General features: G+C 37.8%; 1 protein-coding gene across 1 annotated transcript in view; it reads left to right on the forward strand.

Annotated features, from left to right (window-relative positions):
• Positions 1 to 19,228, forward strand: part of FANCL (Fanconi anemia complementation group L) — a 68,205-nt gene that overhangs the window by 46,528 nt on the left and 2,449 nt on the right. Inside the window, exons 2-10 of the mRNA XM_017745227.1 lie at positions 1,702 to 1,760; positions 2,754 to 2,814; positions 3,577 to 3,633; positions 5,233 to 5,330; positions 8,745 to 8,841; positions 11,458 to 11,526; positions 17,069 to 17,219; positions 18,943 to 19,026; positions 19,143 to 19,189. Coding sequence (XP_017600716.1) covers positions 1,702 to 1,760; positions 2,754 to 2,814; positions 3,577 to 3,633; positions 5,233 to 5,330; positions 8,745 to 8,841; positions 11,458 to 11,526; positions 17,069 to 17,219; positions 18,943 to 19,026; positions 19,143 to 19,189 — 723 coding nt within the window. The remainder of the gene's footprint in view (positions 1 to 1,701; positions 1,761 to 2,753; positions 2,815 to 3,576; positions 3,634 to 5,232; positions 5,331 to 8,744; positions 8,842 to 11,457; positions 11,527 to 17,068; positions 17,220 to 18,942; positions 19,027 to 19,142; positions 19,190 to 19,228) is intronic.

A 19,228-nucleotide genomic window follows, 5' to 3' on the forward strand; every position in this document is an offset into this window, starting at 1 on the left:
GTACCTGAGTCCGAGGCGGAGGGGGGGGGATGCTTCCCGCCCTGCAGTGTCTGGGGAGGGCCCGCTTCCCGCTGTGCCGCGGCTGGGTCTGAGGGGGAAGCGCTTCCCGCCTTGCCGGGGTTCCTGACTCAGCCACCGGGAATGTGAATTAGGGAATGCCGTTTCGCTGCTCTGAGGGATCCCGCCGCCGTCCCGCGGGTTTGCCCAAGGAATGGCTTCCTGCTAACTTCTGGGCTGGGTTAGTTGTGCTGGCAAAAGTGGTTTGGGGGCAAGGTTGAATGTGCCCGCGTTCGTGGCCTGTGGTAAAAGTTGACATAAATGACTGATGGTGGGTGTGTCCTTCCATTTAGTTGTGAAGCTTCAGCTGAAGCGGCTGCATCGTCCCTCGGGATGAGGAAGGCGCGGTGCAGGGGGCAGAGCAGTGCCTGAGGCGATGCTCCCAACCCAGCTTTGCCATCGCTGACACTGTGCAGCTGTGGCTCTTTAAAATATCACATACATAGAGCTCTGAACGGGTGTATTTTAATCTAGAAATAGCGTGGAACTTTATTCTGCTAAGTAGAAGGCAAAAGACATGGGCTGTGTCCACTAGCTTTGTCAAAAATGTGGTTGACATTGAGATTGAAAGGGACTAGGTTGCTTTAGACCATTTGCAATCGGGTTGTGAATATCTCCATGCATGGAGAGTGTGCAACCTCTTAGATGGCCTGTTCCATTCTCTGACCCCCCTTCACTATTAATGAGGGGTTTTTTCATTCCGTTTAGGTGGTATTTCCTGTATTTCTGTCAGATCGGGCTGTACTTTTTTTAGTCCTTCCCTGATCCTTTTCTCTAGACTAAACAGTCCCAGCTTCCTCAGACTCTCCTGGCATGAGAGATGCTTTGAGCTCTTGATCACCTTCAGAGCTCCTCCCTGGACTAACTCCAGTATGTCCATGCCTTGCTTGTGCTGGGGACCAGTGCTGCCTACTTCAAGGTGTGCTGAGCTGGGATGGGGTCTGGAATAAAAGCTTTAAGATAAGTTATCTGCCCCGTTTGCTTCACGGCTTCACAGACTTTCTTCATTTCAGTTCTATTTTGATCATCTCATAAGAAAGTAGAAGGAGGACCTCAGTAAGGACTGAAAATACAAGTAGGTGGGATTTTGAAGCTGCCCCATGTGGATTGCACTAACAGGAAAAAAAATCAATTTATATAGTTGGGACTGTTTTTGTTTACAGTTGGTAAAACTCTGCTGAAATGTGCTGTGGATTAGTGCCCAAGGTTCTTTTTAGTGTAGTTACTTTGATGATAAGCGTCTGTTTTGACTTCTACTGGAGTTAAAGACAGACTTTCTTGTGCAGTAGCATGACTTGGATTAAATTATGTGTTTTAGTCTTGTCCAGATTTGGATAATGTTTATTTTTCTCCTGAAAGATGTTATGTTTTCTTTATGAAATGTGATGTATGGAAGAGTTTTTACTGAATATTGTGAATTAAAGGTCAAGAGTATTTCAACTTCAGAATTAAGATCAACATTATTTGTACCTGTCACTCATGCTGCTTTTTATCCCTAAGGAAAGAGATTCTGAATAATATTCCTGAAAGACAGAAAAGACAAAGTTTCTTTCTTAGTAGCCGATCTGATGGGGAACCATTCCCACAAGTGTCTTAATATTTTTATTTTCTGATTCGCCTATTAACTAAATACTTCTTTTCAAGGGTAGAGACTTCCACATCAGGATACTGCTACCAGTGGATTTTCAACTGAAAAATGCAAGGTAAGAGAGTTTTATGACAGCAATTTCTGAGTCTGATGTAGCAAAGTTTGTTTTGATAAAAGCAATAATGGATATGAAAATGAATTATTGGGGTTTTTTTTTTCAATATCAGTGTTACTAATTAATTCTCACTGGTTTTAGCTTAACCTTGCAACAAAATTGCACAGCATCAGTGTTAATAAATGCTGACAATAAGCATTGCCTATATCAAAATATTTTGTTGTTAATTAACTTTGAAACATGTTGTAATTAATTGGTTGTATTTATATATATGAAGCAATGTACTTGGGAAAATATTATATTTTTTATATAATTTATAGATCATTTATATGTCACCATTTGGGAAACAGAAAATTCAGTGCAAAGTTGTAAATTTAGGCAATTATGTACTTGATGGTTAACCGAGCTTTTTAACTTCATTTTCTGTTTGCTGTTTCTGTGTAGTAATTTGTATTACCCAACTTTTCTTTGAAAGCTCTTTTCTTATTCCTGTGTTTATCCCAGCAATCTGTGGGAAGTGGGGTGAAAGGGGCTAATCCACATACGTGGATGAGCCTTTAACTTTGTGTTCCATAATTCTGCCTAGGCCAGCCCACCCCAAACTGGGAGCAGATGTGATATTCCATAGCTTTATTACATTCTGGGTTGGGTAATTAAAACTGCATTACAGGTAACTTTGACATTTTCAGGTTATCACTTTTAAATATTAGTGAATTTTATGAAGTCACACTTGCTCGCAAGAGTTATGTTGTTGTTTTCAGCACAGAGCAGGCTTTTTGCAGGTAAATGCTTAATTTTTAATGGGCTTCAGCATAGTGACATTTGGAAGTTTTAAGTAACTTTGAACATGGAACTCAAAGAAGTTTTGAAGTACTGTTTCCTTCCTTTGTTTTTTTCCAAGAAAAGTTGTTGTGCTTTTGCTGTAGAAGGCTTTCTGCTGTCTTTTAAAAATCATGTACTGGGCATTTAAAACTTGTACAAAACACTGTCTAGGATAGAGTGCAGCTGGCATCTGAAGAAGATCCTACATGGATATCGGCACATTTTAAAGCAGGTATACAAGTTTAAAACCACTTATTTTAATATTGTTACTAAACATTCTTAAGTCTTTGTTCAGGATTCTGAAAAGCTTGTGCTCATACACCTGTTCTTAAAGGGTTAAAGAACCCTCCTTTCATTGTAGCCAAGATTTATTTTTAAATGCCTGAGGTTTTACAAGTAAATATAATGAGAAATGGATAGAATTTAGTAAATAATTATTTTTATTCAGCCTTTATTCTTTTTTTGGAGATCAGGCTAGAACAATTTTTAATAAATGACTGATGACATTTTACTGGAATTTTTCTTTACTCTCTCAATTGGAAACAGATTTTGCCTTTTCTTTTAGCATATTTACTTTTTTAAAAGTTGTTCATAATGCAAAGAAGAGAATTCACATAAATTCTTGAGAGACTTAGTTGAACTTTCTTGGGATCTAAATTGTATCTCAGTATCCAAAGGAAGCTTTGGAGTGAGGATACAGCAGCCTTAGAATACTTTGTTTCTAAGGAGGGGTCTTTGCCACATGTGTTGGTTGAGACACTGTATCTCATGGACTGGATTCATAAATATATAAATGAGTGATGTCATGTGGTGTGACCGAGGGGATGGTTCCTTATCAGTAAAGTTTCCTGGCAGTTCTCTTCTGTAATTGAAAAGTATATACACTTGGTCTTTTTAATGTTTGGTTTGACAATACAATACCAGAAAAACACTTGGACTGAACCACCAGAAGTTATGAGTTACAGAAGATTAACTAATCCTGTCTTTCCTCCAGAGGCTGCACAGCTGCCCAGATCTTGTCAGCTTTATGGTGGAGCTGAAAACTGTTTTGGTGAGTGGCAGAATATATGTGTGGCACATGGGATGTTCTTAGAGCTTTGGGTTTCACTTTCCGTTTTTTACAGGTTACTGTTCCATAGATTTATGGCTGGGGTTTTTTAAGAAAAGCTGATTTTGAATGTATGCTGTTCATGTAATAGCTGCATAAATATTCTTTAGGATTTTAAGTGACTGTTTCTCCGGAAGTTGGAGTGCTGCAAAAATTTAAAATCCCAGCAAGGAATCTCAGCGTAGAGCCATCCTCTTTACAGTGATTTTCTTGGAATTCCTGTTATTGTCCAGACGCTAAAGCAGGCTTGTAATCATGCAAAGGGTTGCAGAGTCAGTGGATTGCTGAAGGTGCTTTCACCTGTCTGACAATTTGACAAATAAATGCAGAAAGCTTTTTTTTCCCTAACAGTTCAGAGGCTGCTGTTTATTCTTCTTTTAAAAGTTTTTCAAGTCTGGGGTTGAAGAGTAGCAAACCCTTTAAAAAACTTGAAACTGGCAATTCTTATCTCTTAGTAAGACATTGTTCTATGAGCATTCTTGCTGATGAATACTTCACCCAACCTACTTAACTCTAGGAATAAAACACAGGAAGTATTCTTCAGAACAACAGCAGAAGTTCCTCCTGGTATTACACTGCTGCTCTGCTATGCTTGGAATAGGCCTGAATAAGAATATCTGTTTTGGAATATTGCACAATAGTTATTTCAATCTATTTGCCTACATACACAGGCACTCAGAAAATGAGAATGCAGTAAGTGTCTAATTCATTCAAAATAGCAAAATAGTGATCCTCAGTTAGCGCAGAGAGTGAAAACACAGAAGGTGGTGTGGGAGAACTGGGCAGAAATGATTGTTAAACTTGTCTTATTATAGATTATATTTTCCCATAAATTTATATTTTATTTTAAATTATTAATACTTTTATTCTAAATGTCATAAATTTATGTGTTCTGTAAGCGTAATTTTAGCTTAAATGCACTTTTAAAGAACATGTAGCACAACACAACTGAAACACATGGTTTGGGCTTACTTTTCACAGTAACATTAACTTCTTGATAAAAACTTCTTTTTGAGACATTACTACATGCTTGATGAGTGTCTGTACCAAAACTTGCTCTAAGGGATCATGTGATGTTACAACTGAGAAATGGATTTTGTTTTTTGATTGCTATATAAAGTTTATATATATATAAAATATGGGAGATTTCATAGATGTGTTGTCTTTGTGGCAGTGGAGCCCAGGAGACAGCTGTGGGCTTAATAGAACCTTCTTTTGAAATGTTCTTTCAGTCAAGATGCTTGACTTCAAATTTATTAGCTGAAAAAGAGGCACATTTGATATTTGCATCTGAAGACTCCGTTGTCAACATCTGTGGGGTTTTTTTAAATTGCAGATGTTTTCATTACCAGTATCTGAAGTAATTTACCAAACAGCTTCTTTGTCTGCTTTAGCTGGAGGCTATAACAAAACAAATGCAGTGTACAGTTAATTTTACATAAGCTTAATATTTTCAAATGAATTGCAAAAAATCACATGGCTAAATAGATGCAAAAATATTGAAATTGCTCTTAACGATGTTTTTAATGTTCTTTTAAACAGGAAATTGCTTTAAAGAACACACAAGACCTGCACATACCACGGCCTCCAGAATACTACTCCTGTCTTGTCAGAGATCTAGAAATACTGGGCTGGAATAAGTATGATTATTTTAGTTCTTAACAAACATCGTCTTTAGAATATATGTTCCTCTTTTGTATTTGTGAGTTGAACATATCAAATGTACTTGTTCTGTTCATTTACCCTATTCAGAAACTGATTTTGCTTTGTTTTTAAATTAAAAGAACCCAACAAACCTGTGTCAACTGAAGGGATATTTTCTGTCTCAAATAACTGAGCTGAAAGGTGATACAATACTAAGCTTTGTACAGCTGGTTGTGACTATTCCTATACATTATGGTTGATCATTGTGTACCTTTATGCTTTCAAAAAACATTTCATACTTTTTCAGAATTAGAATAATAATTTTTAAAGAACCTGCTCTTTACAGCACAAGGATCTTCTTACAGGAATTTATTATTTAGTCCACAGAAAAGTAAATCTACCAAAAAAAAAAATGCATGAGTGGAGGGGAGATTTGGAAAACTCTCAGTCCAAACCTTTAGCAAATGTGTATTTTGTTAAATGAAATATAGAAGCCTTAGGTGTAAGAACAGTTTTGAGTTTTCCACCTGATTTCTATATATATGAACAACATGTGATTAACATTAAGTGGGAATTTGCTTTGAAGGCCCACTTTTATTTTAAGATTTAAAACACCCTTGTGAAACCAGCTGAAGTTTTTGTCAGTGGTTGCCATTGTTAATATGTAATTGGGCCATACTCTATTTAAATTTCACAGGCTCACATCTCAGAATATTAGTTAAAATTTCTTAAACACGTGGGAAACAAATTTCCAATTATGCTTGCTTTCCCAAAATGGATAAAAAACAAAACACCAACCAAACAAAACAAACAAAAAAACTCCAAACCCCCAAGATCTTGAAAAAGGTTTGGGGAAGTCATTCATTAATCAAAGGACTATGCTGCACATAGGAAAAATCACATCGGGTTTACTCTGACTTGGAAGGAGAATAACCTAGATAGGCAATTTGGAGTCCCTTAGCGAGTCACACCTCTGATTTTAGAGTGCTTTTAACACTAAAGGGACTCTCTAAGAAAGCCTCTTAACTGAGACTGATTTTGAGTTGTAGGTGATGCTTCTTTGCATGTCAGTTAAGAACCTCCTGCAATGATGCTGAAAGGCAGAACTCCCTTGGTTTGGTGCTGGCAGTGAGGAGCCATCACTGCTCACGCCTTGAGCAGCCTCCAGCTTTATTTAGCAGGATTTTTCTTAGGAAAACCCCTTGTTTGTTGTGTACCCCAGATTTACTCGTTTCTAGCAGGTTTGGGGTCGGTGGGAAAGAGAGATACACCTGCAGGAGTAACGTTACAGGAAAGGCTCTTCTAATACTATCCCTTAATCAAGCTGGTTGATTCAGTGACAGTGTCTTGGGAAGGCAAATTATCATCTATAAAACACATGTAGGACTCTTATCACCCTCATGAGGATTCATAAAGGCTGCCAGTATCTCTTAAGTCCGTGGTCTTTCAAATCTCAAAGCTCTTCTGCTTGATATTTTCCCATTTTTTTCATAGAAAGTATCTTCTCCTCTTGCCTTCTCCATTTCCAGAGAATCCTGCCTGGGCCTGTGCTCTCAGTCATTTGTGTGTCATGCTAGAGATTTTCCTAAGGCTTTCCATCTTTATGCTGATTCCATTTTTTTGTTGTGGTGATAAAATGATGGAGCCTACAGAGGAATAAAAGTCTGTAGAAGTGAAATATCACCTGCAATTCCTTATGTGTTTATACAAATATGTGATTTTAAACTAAAATAATCCATACTTTTCTTATAAATCAAGATTGAAGTGGTCCAAACAAGGTGAATGTCAGAACAGGTAATTTAAGATCCCAGACACCTTGGCAGCATTCCTTTAGTTTTTCTGTTCTCCTTTGGTATGGAACCTCCCAGCATAGTGCTGCAGGCACCAGTTGTGCTTTGGTGTGGACACTGCTGCATGTTTCACTGCAGTATCCATGCTGTGCCTTAGCTGCTGCTCTAGGAATTCCCCAGCCCAGGAAGCAGTAGATGGAGGGGTAGTATAGAGGTAGTTTCTCACCTTTATAAAACTGACACATTTTTGAGGTAAAGTTGGAGCAAAGCAGGAGTAATGATTTTTTTTCCCCCAAGTGGAGGAGTAATGCTCTAATTCTTTCTGAGTATATCAAGTTTAATGGACTTCAGTTGAATTATACTTTCATCAAGACTTGTCTTTCTTTCAGCTGTTGTGGAGAAATACTCCCAGAAATCTGCAGGTCTCTTTAATGTTGCATTAATCAGCATTAAACATGAAATAATCTCTCTCTCTCTCTCTCCCTTCTTACTACCCCTATCTGTATTTTTCAGTTCCCTCATATTGAGGCTATTTCATTTATGTAGGTAATTTTCTTTTTTTCACTTCCTTCCTAGGGATGTGCCACCCTTTGGTGTACATCTACTTTTTCTTCCAAAAGCGTCTAAACTCTGTTGCCAGTTTCACTTGAGAGAACCACGTGACTTTTTCTAGTATGTAATGGTTTAAAAAAATAAATGTTACTTAGGCCAGCAAGCAGATGCTCTCTCTGAACTCTGTTAGGCCTTTCCATCAGTCTGGGTGATAAGTCGTGCAATTATCTTGGACTGCTTTTTATCTTTACACAGGAATGACATAGTAAAAATGCCAAAATATCCACATGCCCAGTTTACTGGTAAATATATGGGGAAGTTTGAACCTTTTTGGCGATTGTTGAAGCTACTAAGCAAAATCCATCTTTAGAGAGCAGTATATTTTACAATTGTATCCATCTTCATTGTGGTGGGAGGCATGCACCGGTGCCATCTTAAGCTAAGAGTCAGTGATTATGTCAGAAGTTTTAAAACTTATTCACATTTAGTATGTGCTTTCTGCTTGCTCAGGTGCATGAATACGGTGTAAAACTGTCATGAAATGGAGGCAAATCATCATAAATAACTCATTTTGTACCTGTTTGGGTACTATTTTCTGCAGAAAATCAATTTCAGAATATGAACCAATATGCACTGAATTTCCCACAATAATAGTATTGATAATAAAAGAGAACTTCATTGAAGAGAAAAGCAAATCAAGAGCATAAAAGTCTCATAGAGTAAGAAAGTGCAGAAATGGATCAAAGATTTGACAGGAAGTTTAATGTGTACATAAGTAGAGGCTGACAGGAACATGCTGTGTGTGTCAAAGGTTCCAGTGATGGAAAACTGCAACACGGTGCTCACTGACCACAGCGTGAGCCCTGACACACGTTGTAAATAACCCAGAGATATATGACTGCATTAAGCACTAGGCTGGTGTATTAACAGCAGTAAATCTGGAGCAGCAGAAATGCTTGGCATATAGGACTTCCTCTGATTAATATTTGTAACAGACTAATCAGAGTATTGCAAACCTTTCAATCTGCACTTCTTGCAGGGCTCTAAGAGTTTTCTTTTCTCTTCCAGAGTGGCCTATGTGGACACTGGGCTGACCACAGTCAGGTTAAAAGCTGAAGACTCGTGTGGTCGACAGCATCTCATCACTCTCAAGTTAAATGCAAAGGTAAATTGATGTGGGACAAAATACCTTGAGGCTTCCTTGAAATAAATCAAATTTTCTTAATTCGTTAGGATTTTAGAGTGTTGTTTTGTTTGCTGCTACGTCTGTTCTGCAAGGTAATAGGGCAGTTAAAAAAATTTTTTGGAGAGTTTTCAGACTAACTATATTTAAAATTAATACTGGATTATGGTTATCTGTAAGATGCAACTCTGCACCACATGAAAAACACTTTGATATTGCACTCATTTTACTGGATTACAGACAAAGCCATCTGGGAGACTTTCCTTCATTATCACTCCATCCAGAGACTGTGCATAGAACAAGAATTAGAGGATGTTGGGTTGGTTATTAACAAGTCTTACTGTTAAAGTCAGAGATGTAGAGATTTATGAAAAACTGAAGTCAGTCAGAAAAATTATTTCTTTTTAGTCTAAATAAATGTCTAATTTTGACAGTACTTGCAAATCAAACCCATGGCATTTGCAGAAACAGAAAAATTTTAATTCTTCCTGGTACTTATCACTGAACTCAAATTGCAATGTTTCTTCATAGAATGTCTCATTTCAAGGCATAAATCTCTCATCAGAGACTGTGAATATCCAGGCTGTGTGATGACAATTGCATGGCAATAACTGTTGTCTTCAGAAAATCAGTCGGGGGAGAAAGGGATCTAAAAGTGTCTGAGTGTTGTTGTTTGGGACTATCTGTGGTCCATCATTTGGAGTTATAATCTTGAAAGCATGAGGCGTTGGCACAGTATTGTAAGATTAAATCCCACCTTCACAGGCATCCTATATTCCTTTAGAAACCAGGAGCTTTCTAGTCTTACATAACATGAACAAGCTTTACCTTTGAGGGGGAAAAGGAGGGGAAGAATACTGTTTGGGAATGAGTTGCTCAAGTGGATTTTAAAAAGAGTAAAACTGTTCTATGTGCAGCGAGTAATGAGTGCATAATTAATTTGCTAGTCAGTCCATTATTAAATACACTGATGGAAAAAATCCATCAGGAAGTACAATTATGGTCTATTTAATGTGCAAGGAGAGGAACCAGGTTGTGTTGTTTATAAGGGATAAATACAATACTTTGTGTGACACCAGAAATTACGTGCAGCCTGTTGCCCTAAGGTTTTCTTGCTCTTAGGACAACAGCAGTAAAGCATTTTAACTGTTTGAAAGTATAAAAATGCAGAAAAAATTACAGTGCAATATTCATTTTTCCCAAGCAGCTCCCATGGTCAAACAATGACGCTTGTGCATTGGCTGGTTCTGTTCAGCCTTAACTTTGCATTGTCCTGAGGGAATGGAGATTCCAATTTTCTGTCCTTGTACAAACTTGTGTGGTTTTCTTAAAGCAATAAAATAGCTGAATATTCCTCATAGCAGAAGAAAGCACCATCTAACAACAAAGGATGTACAAAATTAAAAGATGAGATTATCAGTCTTGTCTGATTTAAAAAGTAATCATCTTTTTTTCTTTTTTTTCATTTTGTTTTCAACTGTTTGTTATGATGAAGGATCAATTGCTTGTCCTTTTTAAGCCATGTCTGGCATTTAAACTTGCCAGACAAAATTTGTGTGTGAAACATTGTTTTGGTGACATGGGGATTTGATTTGCCTTCATACACACAGCCACTCTGTTTGGAAAGACTTTGCTGAAGTATTTTTTGGGAAGGCATTTCTTTTGATAACCTGCTTTAATAAAAGTGTGTTTATTTTCGTTATGCTGTTTCTTTGATTGAGATCAGTGCAGGAGCATTTCAGACCCCAAGGTTTCAAATAGGCCACTGCAAGGATTTGCCTGTTGTGTAGTAATTAAGACACTTTGGTAATTATCTGAATGATCTGGCAAGGGGTATGAAAATGCTTTCTCTAGATAAAGTTAGCTGCATGCTCAGAAAACCAACATAAATGTTGTATTTAATAATTGCTTAAATGGTCCTCAAGAATAATAGGATGATTTCTGACATACACTTTTGATTGTAACTGTAATAACTGAAGGTGTCATGGAGTTAGAAAACCTTTTATAGCTTCATTTTTTTTTAATACAGCCCTTTTAAAAATTTTTCTTATTGATGTCTCTTAATTTGGAATGAGGGTTTGTTTTAATTTTGGGTCTATGTTCACTCATCTCTTTCTAAATAGTTCTGTACTCTAGATTACTTTCAGTTTCAAAGCACAAAATGTTGCCAATCAAAACAAATAGTTTCACTTAAATGAAAAGTAGCTCTTGACTCATGGAAGGGTTGTTTGATTTTTAAACTTTGCTATCCAGTATGTGTAATTGAGGAGAAATTTTTAAAAAATATTTCATGCTTTGTGTCTTAAGGTTTCTTTAATGTGCCTCTGTGACCACTGAACACAGAAAATTGTGATTCTCCTGCCTTTACTAAATACTGATATAGAAAACATTTACATGTAGCTTTCTTCTTTAAATGATAATTAACACTCATAACTATTCCTGAAAATGCTTTACATACTGTTTCCTCTCAGAGCCAAGTTCTCAAGATGCTTGAAGTGCTCATATTTTGTTATCAAATTTGGCAGCTGAGTATCAGTCTGACTTTAAATCACTAAGAAAAAAAACCCAGAAAAACTGTATTTCCTTTCCCTCCCTCAGTATCCTACAGAACCACCAGATTGCCTTGTGGATTTTCCTGTTCCTTTTGCTGTTTCCTGGATGCCACAGGTAACTGCTGGACTAGGCAGCTTTTTTTAATAAAAAATACATATGCAGTGGAGGGGTGGAAACAAGGGGTTTGGTTTGCTTTTTAACTCCAGCTTTTCTCCCTGTGTGCATTTTATTTCTGTATGTGCTCATGAAAATGTAATAACACTGAACTCCATATTCCTTATTATAGTACCTTAAATATCTTCCTTGCCATGAGATGTTCCTTGCATGCTGTGCTTGTACTGGTTGAGTTTTTTCGAAGTTGTTTACATGACTGAAAATTCTCTAGGAGTTATGGTGGAAAAGTGAAAATGAAACGAAATGTATAAAAAATTATTGTCTTCTAGAAAAGAAACACCCTTTCAAGTTGACAGACACTGAAAAAAGGAGTTGGTTATCCTATAGAGTTTCCCCCAGTTTCTTATCCTATAGAGTATTCATAACTTAATAAAACTTTTCCAGTTATAATCCATACAGGAAAGTATTTAATGAAATTCAGATTTCTTAGTTTAACTGATACTGCTACTATAAAGAACCACGTTGTCTCTTGTTGGTCTCTCACATTATTTCATATACCTTTCTTCCTGAATACAGCATGTGTGCTTTTTAAAATGAATTTAAATATGACCACTTAGATACAAGGTAATTTGAAGTATATGTAGCAAATAATTGATATTTAATTTCTTTTGAATCAGGAAAATAGATTTTGCATAAATGATTGCGTCTTGGTATTTCTCTCATAAAGGTTTCTACCCAGCAATAAATACTAAATTTACATAAGGAACGTGGCTGGGAGGTTGCAGCAGGATGAGTTTAAGCTGGGCATATAATTTTTCTGCAGAGCTCAAGGTTCTGTGTGTCACCTCAGATACTCTAATATTGAGAGGGAATAACTGCAAGAATCAACCACTGCAAATGAAAAATGTATTTATTTATGTAATTTTTAGGTTTTGATTTTCTGGTGTGGTTTGGAACAGTTTAAATAAATGTTTTTCCCTTAAATTCTGCTGGAGTCCCTACACTCTGGCCGGGATTTCAAGTGCTGTTTCCAACCTCAAACTTAATACATACTTTCAACAGTGTTTTATTAGTTTTACAGCCTTGCAATTTTTGTTGCCTCAAATTAACAACATTTCAAACATCCCTGACAGTGACTGCTTCTCTGTGTTTACTGATAGTAATTTTAAAGATGGACTTGTGTTTTAATAAAATGTTCTGGAAAAACAAGACATGGAGCAGCCTTCAACAAGTTAAAAATGGGGGTGGATATACTGATATTGGCACTACATCCAAGGAAAAATCCACTGTTAAAAATACAACACTCTGATGCTTAAAATCTTTTTACAGTTAGAATTACCTGGGGCCTGTTTGAAAACATGAACAAAAGGTGTTTGTGTGTAACTGAAGAGCCGCTTTTGAAATCGTGAGACACTAACTCCAGCTGCAGAGAGCCTGCTCTAATCCTGAACCAAATACCAGCAGACAGAAATGCTTTAGCCATACAGTAGCTTTTGCAAATTGACCTTGTGTGTGTGGGTGACATGAACCCAACACTTGTGGGGACAAATGGCTTTGGTAATTGTGTAAATTGTGTTTATTTTCCAAATGCGTGGAAATCACTGCGGCGAGCAGCCCTCACACCGTGATAAAATATGGATTAAACTTAAATAATGCTGCAGCACCACTGGTAGCAGAATTCAGCAGGTACTCAAGTGCATGAAAATTTTGGTTCCTAAAAGGGAAAAAGAGCATGCTAGACCTCTTCTCTAGTGAAACAACATGATGTTTTGGTACCAATTGGTCTTAAACTTTTAATATTACCTCTTTAAAGTATAAATTGACAAGGCTTAACTAAATTGGTGCAATGGCACCATTAGAATATAAACTCCTATGAGAGAAAACATAAATAGATTGCAGGTAATTGATTTTTCTTTCCCACCCCGTGTGTGCTGCTGCCTATTTCAGGCTCATGGATTTTAAACTTGAGGGGTTGTTGGGTTTTTTTTCCTTCTTCTTTTTTTTTTTTTTTTTTCTTTTCCTTTTAACATACCCAGAGAGAGACAGAGAGTTGTCATGTATTTAACTTGAGGGGTTGTTGGGTTTTTTTTCCTTCTTCTTTTTTTTTTTTTTTTTTCCCTTCCGTATAATAATAGACACGGCTTTATGGCATCCATATTAAAAATGGGTAATTTTCCTTATGGTCCCTGTCTTCCTGCTGGGTTGATAATGTTTTGATGTATTTTTCTTTTGCTCTGATGAGAGGTCTGCTGCTGCTGCTCTGACATATTCATTTGGATGAGTAATTATAACTTGCACAATGTCAAGCTGAAGATGGTGGGGTTTTGTGCGTCATGACAAGCCCAGTAGCCAGTGCAGGTGTCTCACAGCATGAGCAGCAACAGCCAGTGGATTCTGGCTCAGAGGAGACGTTTTAGAGTAGTAAGAAATCAGCACCAAGGGCAATGCTGCTGCTGCTGCTCCTGTTCTAAGTGCCAAATAAATGCAGAGTGCTTCTCAATGACAAGTGCAAGAACATCTACTTATTTCTGTTATAGCCTTTTTCTAAAGAACCAGATAAATGTGCTGTCTCCAATTTTAGCACACGCTGTAAGTGCAGTTCTGCAGAATCAGTGTGTCTCACGTCAGGGTAAGGTTTCCATACTGACCACTGCCCACCTGGCTGGCTACATGAAGGTCATGAGAGTGGAAATTAATGACTAATGAGGTCGTGCAGCAGCCGGCAAGGAAACAGGAATGCAAGGTGCAGAAGGTGGAGTGGTGGGAATGAGATTATTTTTCAGTTATTTAGATGAAAACACAATAAAAAGCATCGTAATTGTGCTTCTTTCTTGGCAAAGGAACTTCACAGACACCAGCTGTAAATACAGAAAATGGAGATGGTTGGCAAGACACTTTATAAAGATTTCAGTCTTGTGTCTTGGCTTAATTTCTATTAAGGAGAGGGGAATCGTTAAACTACTGCTGATGAGAAACTGTTTCCAAACAAATCTAAGGAATCATAAATTCTTTAGGTGACCCCTTTTCTGTTTGATGAGTGTTTGCTTTATTAAATTGTATTTTATTTATGAATTCATGAAGGGCAAGAAGGTAATGGCATCTCTAGTTTAGGCTATTTCACCTTTCCTGCTGGGGGCTTTGCAGGTGTTTTAATTTTGGATAAGCAAATTTTGTGTTAGGAAGAATTTTAGCCAAAAAATCTCAGAATAAAGATTTTATTTTTATCTTGGTTTGAAAAATGATTTGCAGTAAATTTTTCTGTATTTACCTTAATTAGAATGTTTACTGCCATTTGATCACTATTTAGTTCATCCAGGATTTGGAGCAGATGCTTGAAATTTGGCAGAACAGCCATATAGGTTACAGCACTTCTTAGAAGTTCCTGAAAGGCTTCATTGGTCTTTTGGCAGGCACAGGCTTGAGATTTTCTCTTTATTCTTCCCGGCCTCTGTGGCTCTAGAAATAAGAATCAAGAGTAGAGTGACATTTTTTCCCATTCCTTCTTATTCCTTTGATTGGAGGAAATGGTGTATGGGCAATAAGGCTGGACTTGGGAGAATGTTTGAATTGAAGGAAGAAAGGTATTGGCATGAGGAGGAGGTCCTGATGATGAGGTGGAGATGAGAGTGCAGAGGATAGAAATGGAAATAAAAAGGTTGAGAAACCACATGAGCCTTCCCTGGCAGAAGAGAAGGCGTGTTCCCCTTGGAGACAGGGAGGTCCAGAGTATCTGATTTTCCTGGGACAAAGCCAGTGGTGTAAATGGATGAGGGATCCATGGAGTCTGTTAACACAGAGTTGACATCGGGGCCACCGTTTCTGGGGACCCATCAGAGCCAGTGTGTTTCTAGAGGATGGAGGAACCAGTTTGGCTTTGTGAGTGCTTTTAGAGTTGGGGTGAGCAGCACTGATAGTCTGAAAGATGAAATTCTTAATTTCCAAAGACTTTTGACATATTTCACACAAATTCTAACTCCTTTGTGCAAGGGGAACCATGAAAAAGAGTTTGTGCTGTTTGACATAATCAACAATGGTCTTGGTCTGATTTAGACCAAAGAAAAGTGTGATCTCAGGCTGTTCTAAAAGTGCTGGGCAGTGACCAAAAATTAGTTGGTCAATCTAATAAAAAGGCATCTTGAAGTTTTCATGGTTTGCATGACAAGCAGGTGATGTATTTAAATCGCTATAGATGCATTTATGTATATAGCAGGAGACAGCTGGCAACATCAGTGAAGCATGCAAATAAGATCAAATGAACAGTGTATAAAAAAAAAGATTTAACTACCTTTTTAAGGAACATCATTGAAAAATTACAATTAGTATTAAAATTAATTGGATTTTAAAACTTATCTGTGGGTTATAATCCCTTGATGTTTCTTTTTTCTAGTGAAACCCTTTGAATTCCCAGAAGATAAAGATAAAAATGATTATTAGAGGATTTATCTGTATGTGATACAGAAAAATGTAAAAAAATCAAAATGGAAAGCAACTGTTGCAAGTACCAGAAAATTATGCTATTAATTTAAGTGTCATCAGAGCACAAAAGATCACATTTCAGGACCGTGTGAAAATTATTAAAATACTGGAAATAATAGTACTTAAGATGAAGATACTATACTCTAAGATGTGGTTAAGTGACTGACACTATTATATCACTTCAGGTATTATAAAAGTAACAAAATGCTTTTAAAGATAATAAGCGTTACATTTTGAGATTGGCAGAATTCACACTTCTCTGCTTAGGTGCTTTCCTACTTTAATATAATTTAACAACAGCAGGAAAAAATGTAGCATTTTATTTCCAAGCTACGCCGTTTCTTCCTAAAATACACATGCACAAAATATAAAAAGTGATTACATAGAAAAATTCTATTTCTTCATCTGAGAATGCTCAGATAATTTGTTGCTCTTTGTCCAGGTGAGAAAGGAAGAATATAATTACTGTGGATTAAAGGAAACTATTCCTTCTGTATTTTGTTTAATTCATAGAAGAATACCTGTCTGAGAACAGAACATTTAATTTGCTTCTTCTTTTGGACCTCAGGAGATCCGAAATCTGTCCCTCTCTGGGCATCTGCACCTGCAAAGAGTTCACTTGACCACCAAGTGTTTTCTCCTCTTGCAGAAGTCTTTTCCTGGGGAAATAGTGACTTCTTTTTGCCCACTGATGATTTCAAAAGATTTCTTTTGCATTGCTGTCCTGTATATTGTCCTGTCCAATGAAAGATATTTCTGATTCTGTGTAATCCACTCTCAAATATTGAAATCCCCCACGTGTAATCCTCTGCTTATTAGATGGTTTCTCCTTCTCTTGCCTTATTTACAGGGCTTGAACACTGATCTTAAGCACCTGTTTTTGTACTGCTTAATTTTGAGATAATGATGATGATGTTAGGTGCTATTCCATGGTTTTTGCTATCATGATACACTGGGACACACACATGGATTTTAACACTCCTTAAATGAAAAATTGTTTTTTAATTATTCTCTTGGGCCATTGGTGGAAACTCTTATATAATCTGTTTAAACTTCTTCTTTTTAGAACTCCTTAATAGACATTTACAATCAGTTCCTGGCAGCACTGGAGTCGCTGAAGGAATTCTGGGATGCCCTGGATGAAATTGATGGGAAGACATGGGTGCTTGAGCCAGAAAACCCCACACGGAGTGCTACAACCAGAAGAATTGCAATAGGTAGGAAAACTTGTAAAGGGATACAGTGGATTTGAGAAGTAAAACTCCAGGAGCTGTTTTGTTTTCCTTGTCTCATCAGATGATGCTTCTTTGAGTTTGGGAAAGGAAAGGCAGCACTTAAAGACACAACTCTTCTTTCGTGTTGTAAAAAAATAACTTTCCACAGAGTACTGATCCTGTTTGGGAAATTCATTACAACTTTCTGGTGTCAGATAGATGAAAATTTCTGCAGGAAAACCTTGTGTGTTTGTAAATTATGAACATGGAACTGTCAACAGCTGAGCACTTGCATGGTAACTGGAAAAATCAGTATTTGTAAAAAATCAGCTTAGGTGAAGCCCTTACCTCAGTCACAAAATCCAGATTTTTAAACTTTAGATTCATCCTATCCTGGAGGGGAAGGAATATTACAGTGCAGTCCAAAGGGAGAAGAGGGGGTTAAAGAAGGCAAGTGGGAAGGACAAAGAAATAAAAGAGAGGAAATGAGGCCTCCCTGTTAACCACCTGAAAATGTACCTCAGTTTATATGCTCATGTCTGGCATTTTAAGGTCTTAATATACATAGGATAAGGAATTTTGTAATGGTATGTATAAGATAAGAAGTTGGAATTGCCACTGTCAGAAGCTGGAAATGGTGGGGGGATGTTATCTTTGTCAGAAATGTGCTGATTTTTAGCTGAAGTCCACATCACCAATAGCAAATTGTAGAAATGTGAGCACACAGAGTGAACCCACGTTGTCCATGACAGCTGTGGAGGGAGGGAGGGAAGGAGAAAGGGAGGAAGGAGCTGGAGGGGAGCTGCTCCATGGGAGTGGAGGGAAGGACAGGAAAAGTTCAGCAAGTGGCTGGAATGAGGTGGGTCAGACACCACTTTGTGTGCTGTCAGGAGGGCTTTGTCCTGGTCCTGCTGCCCTTTGTCACAGGCCAAGGAAAAGGGAAGAAAAGCCTCCCAATGAGCCTTGGAGCAGCTGAGCAGAGGCAGGATAGGGCTTTGAGCCCTTTGTTGTCGGGCACAGAGGACCTTCAGCTACCACTGAACTTTGATTTCATTCATTCCCACCTCTTCCAGGAGGGAAAGCCTAACACAAGCTTTAGCTACAGAAAAGGTTGGGCTTCGCCTGGGCTTGTTCAGAAGAGACTTTGCTGTGAGCTCTTGGAGCTGGATCCAGAGCACCACTGAGCTGCTTCCCCCTGAGGAACTGAGCCCTTCCAGGGATGGTGGGGTGTCTTGCAAAACCAAATGTTTGCTGTTTCAAAAATACAGCATTGTCATCTCAGGCCTGCAGTTTGCTGGGGAGGGGACTGACTTCTGCTGCTTAGTATTGGGTTTGGGCTTCTCTCTTTGACTATAAAGATGAATTAGTAAGCTACATGTCTACTACCTTTAAAGTTTCACCAAGATTTTGGATGGATTTTGTCATCTAGCTTGAGTTGATTAGGTTTATTTCTGAATAAGTGTTAACCTTAAGACAAGTCTAAAAGAAATGCAAGTCTGGCAGGTTTTTTTAATCAGTTGCTATTTTTAATTACAGTCTGTGGAAATGTAAATATTTAATATATACTGATACTTTGTACAATCATTTGGATACCTCCAAACTTTGTTATTATTTATCCTACTGAAACCCAGCCAGAATTAGCCAATTTAAAACTGCTTTTAAAAATGGTTCCTTTTCCAAGTCCTTGACTGCAAAGCTTCCCCATGGCCTTGCTTTCTCCTTGCAGGGAACAATGTCTCAGTGAACGTAGAGGTAGATCCTCGCCATCCAAACATGCTTCCAGAGTGTTATTTCCTTGGAGCAGATCACGGTAAGGCAGCAAATTCCACTTGTCTCTCATCTGGACTCAGATCTCCCATCCAATCCCTACCTGAAACCTGGGAGGTTCACTGGGGTGATGCCATGATTCCTGTCTGTTGTTTGCAGCAGTGAACCCGCTGAGAACTAAACTCAACAACAACATGCACTTGTGGTGAGTGTCTCTAGTAAAGCAGGCTGGAAACCCAAATGGT

This window comes from Corvus brachyrhynchos, unplaced genomic scaffold, assembly GCF_000691975.1.
Source record: "Corvus brachyrhynchos isolate BGI_N302 unplaced genomic scaffold, ASM69197v1 scaffold69, whole genome shotgun sequence".
NCBI classification, from domain to species: Eukaryota; Metazoa; Chordata; class Aves; order Passeriformes; family Corvidae; genus Corvus; species Corvus brachyrhynchos.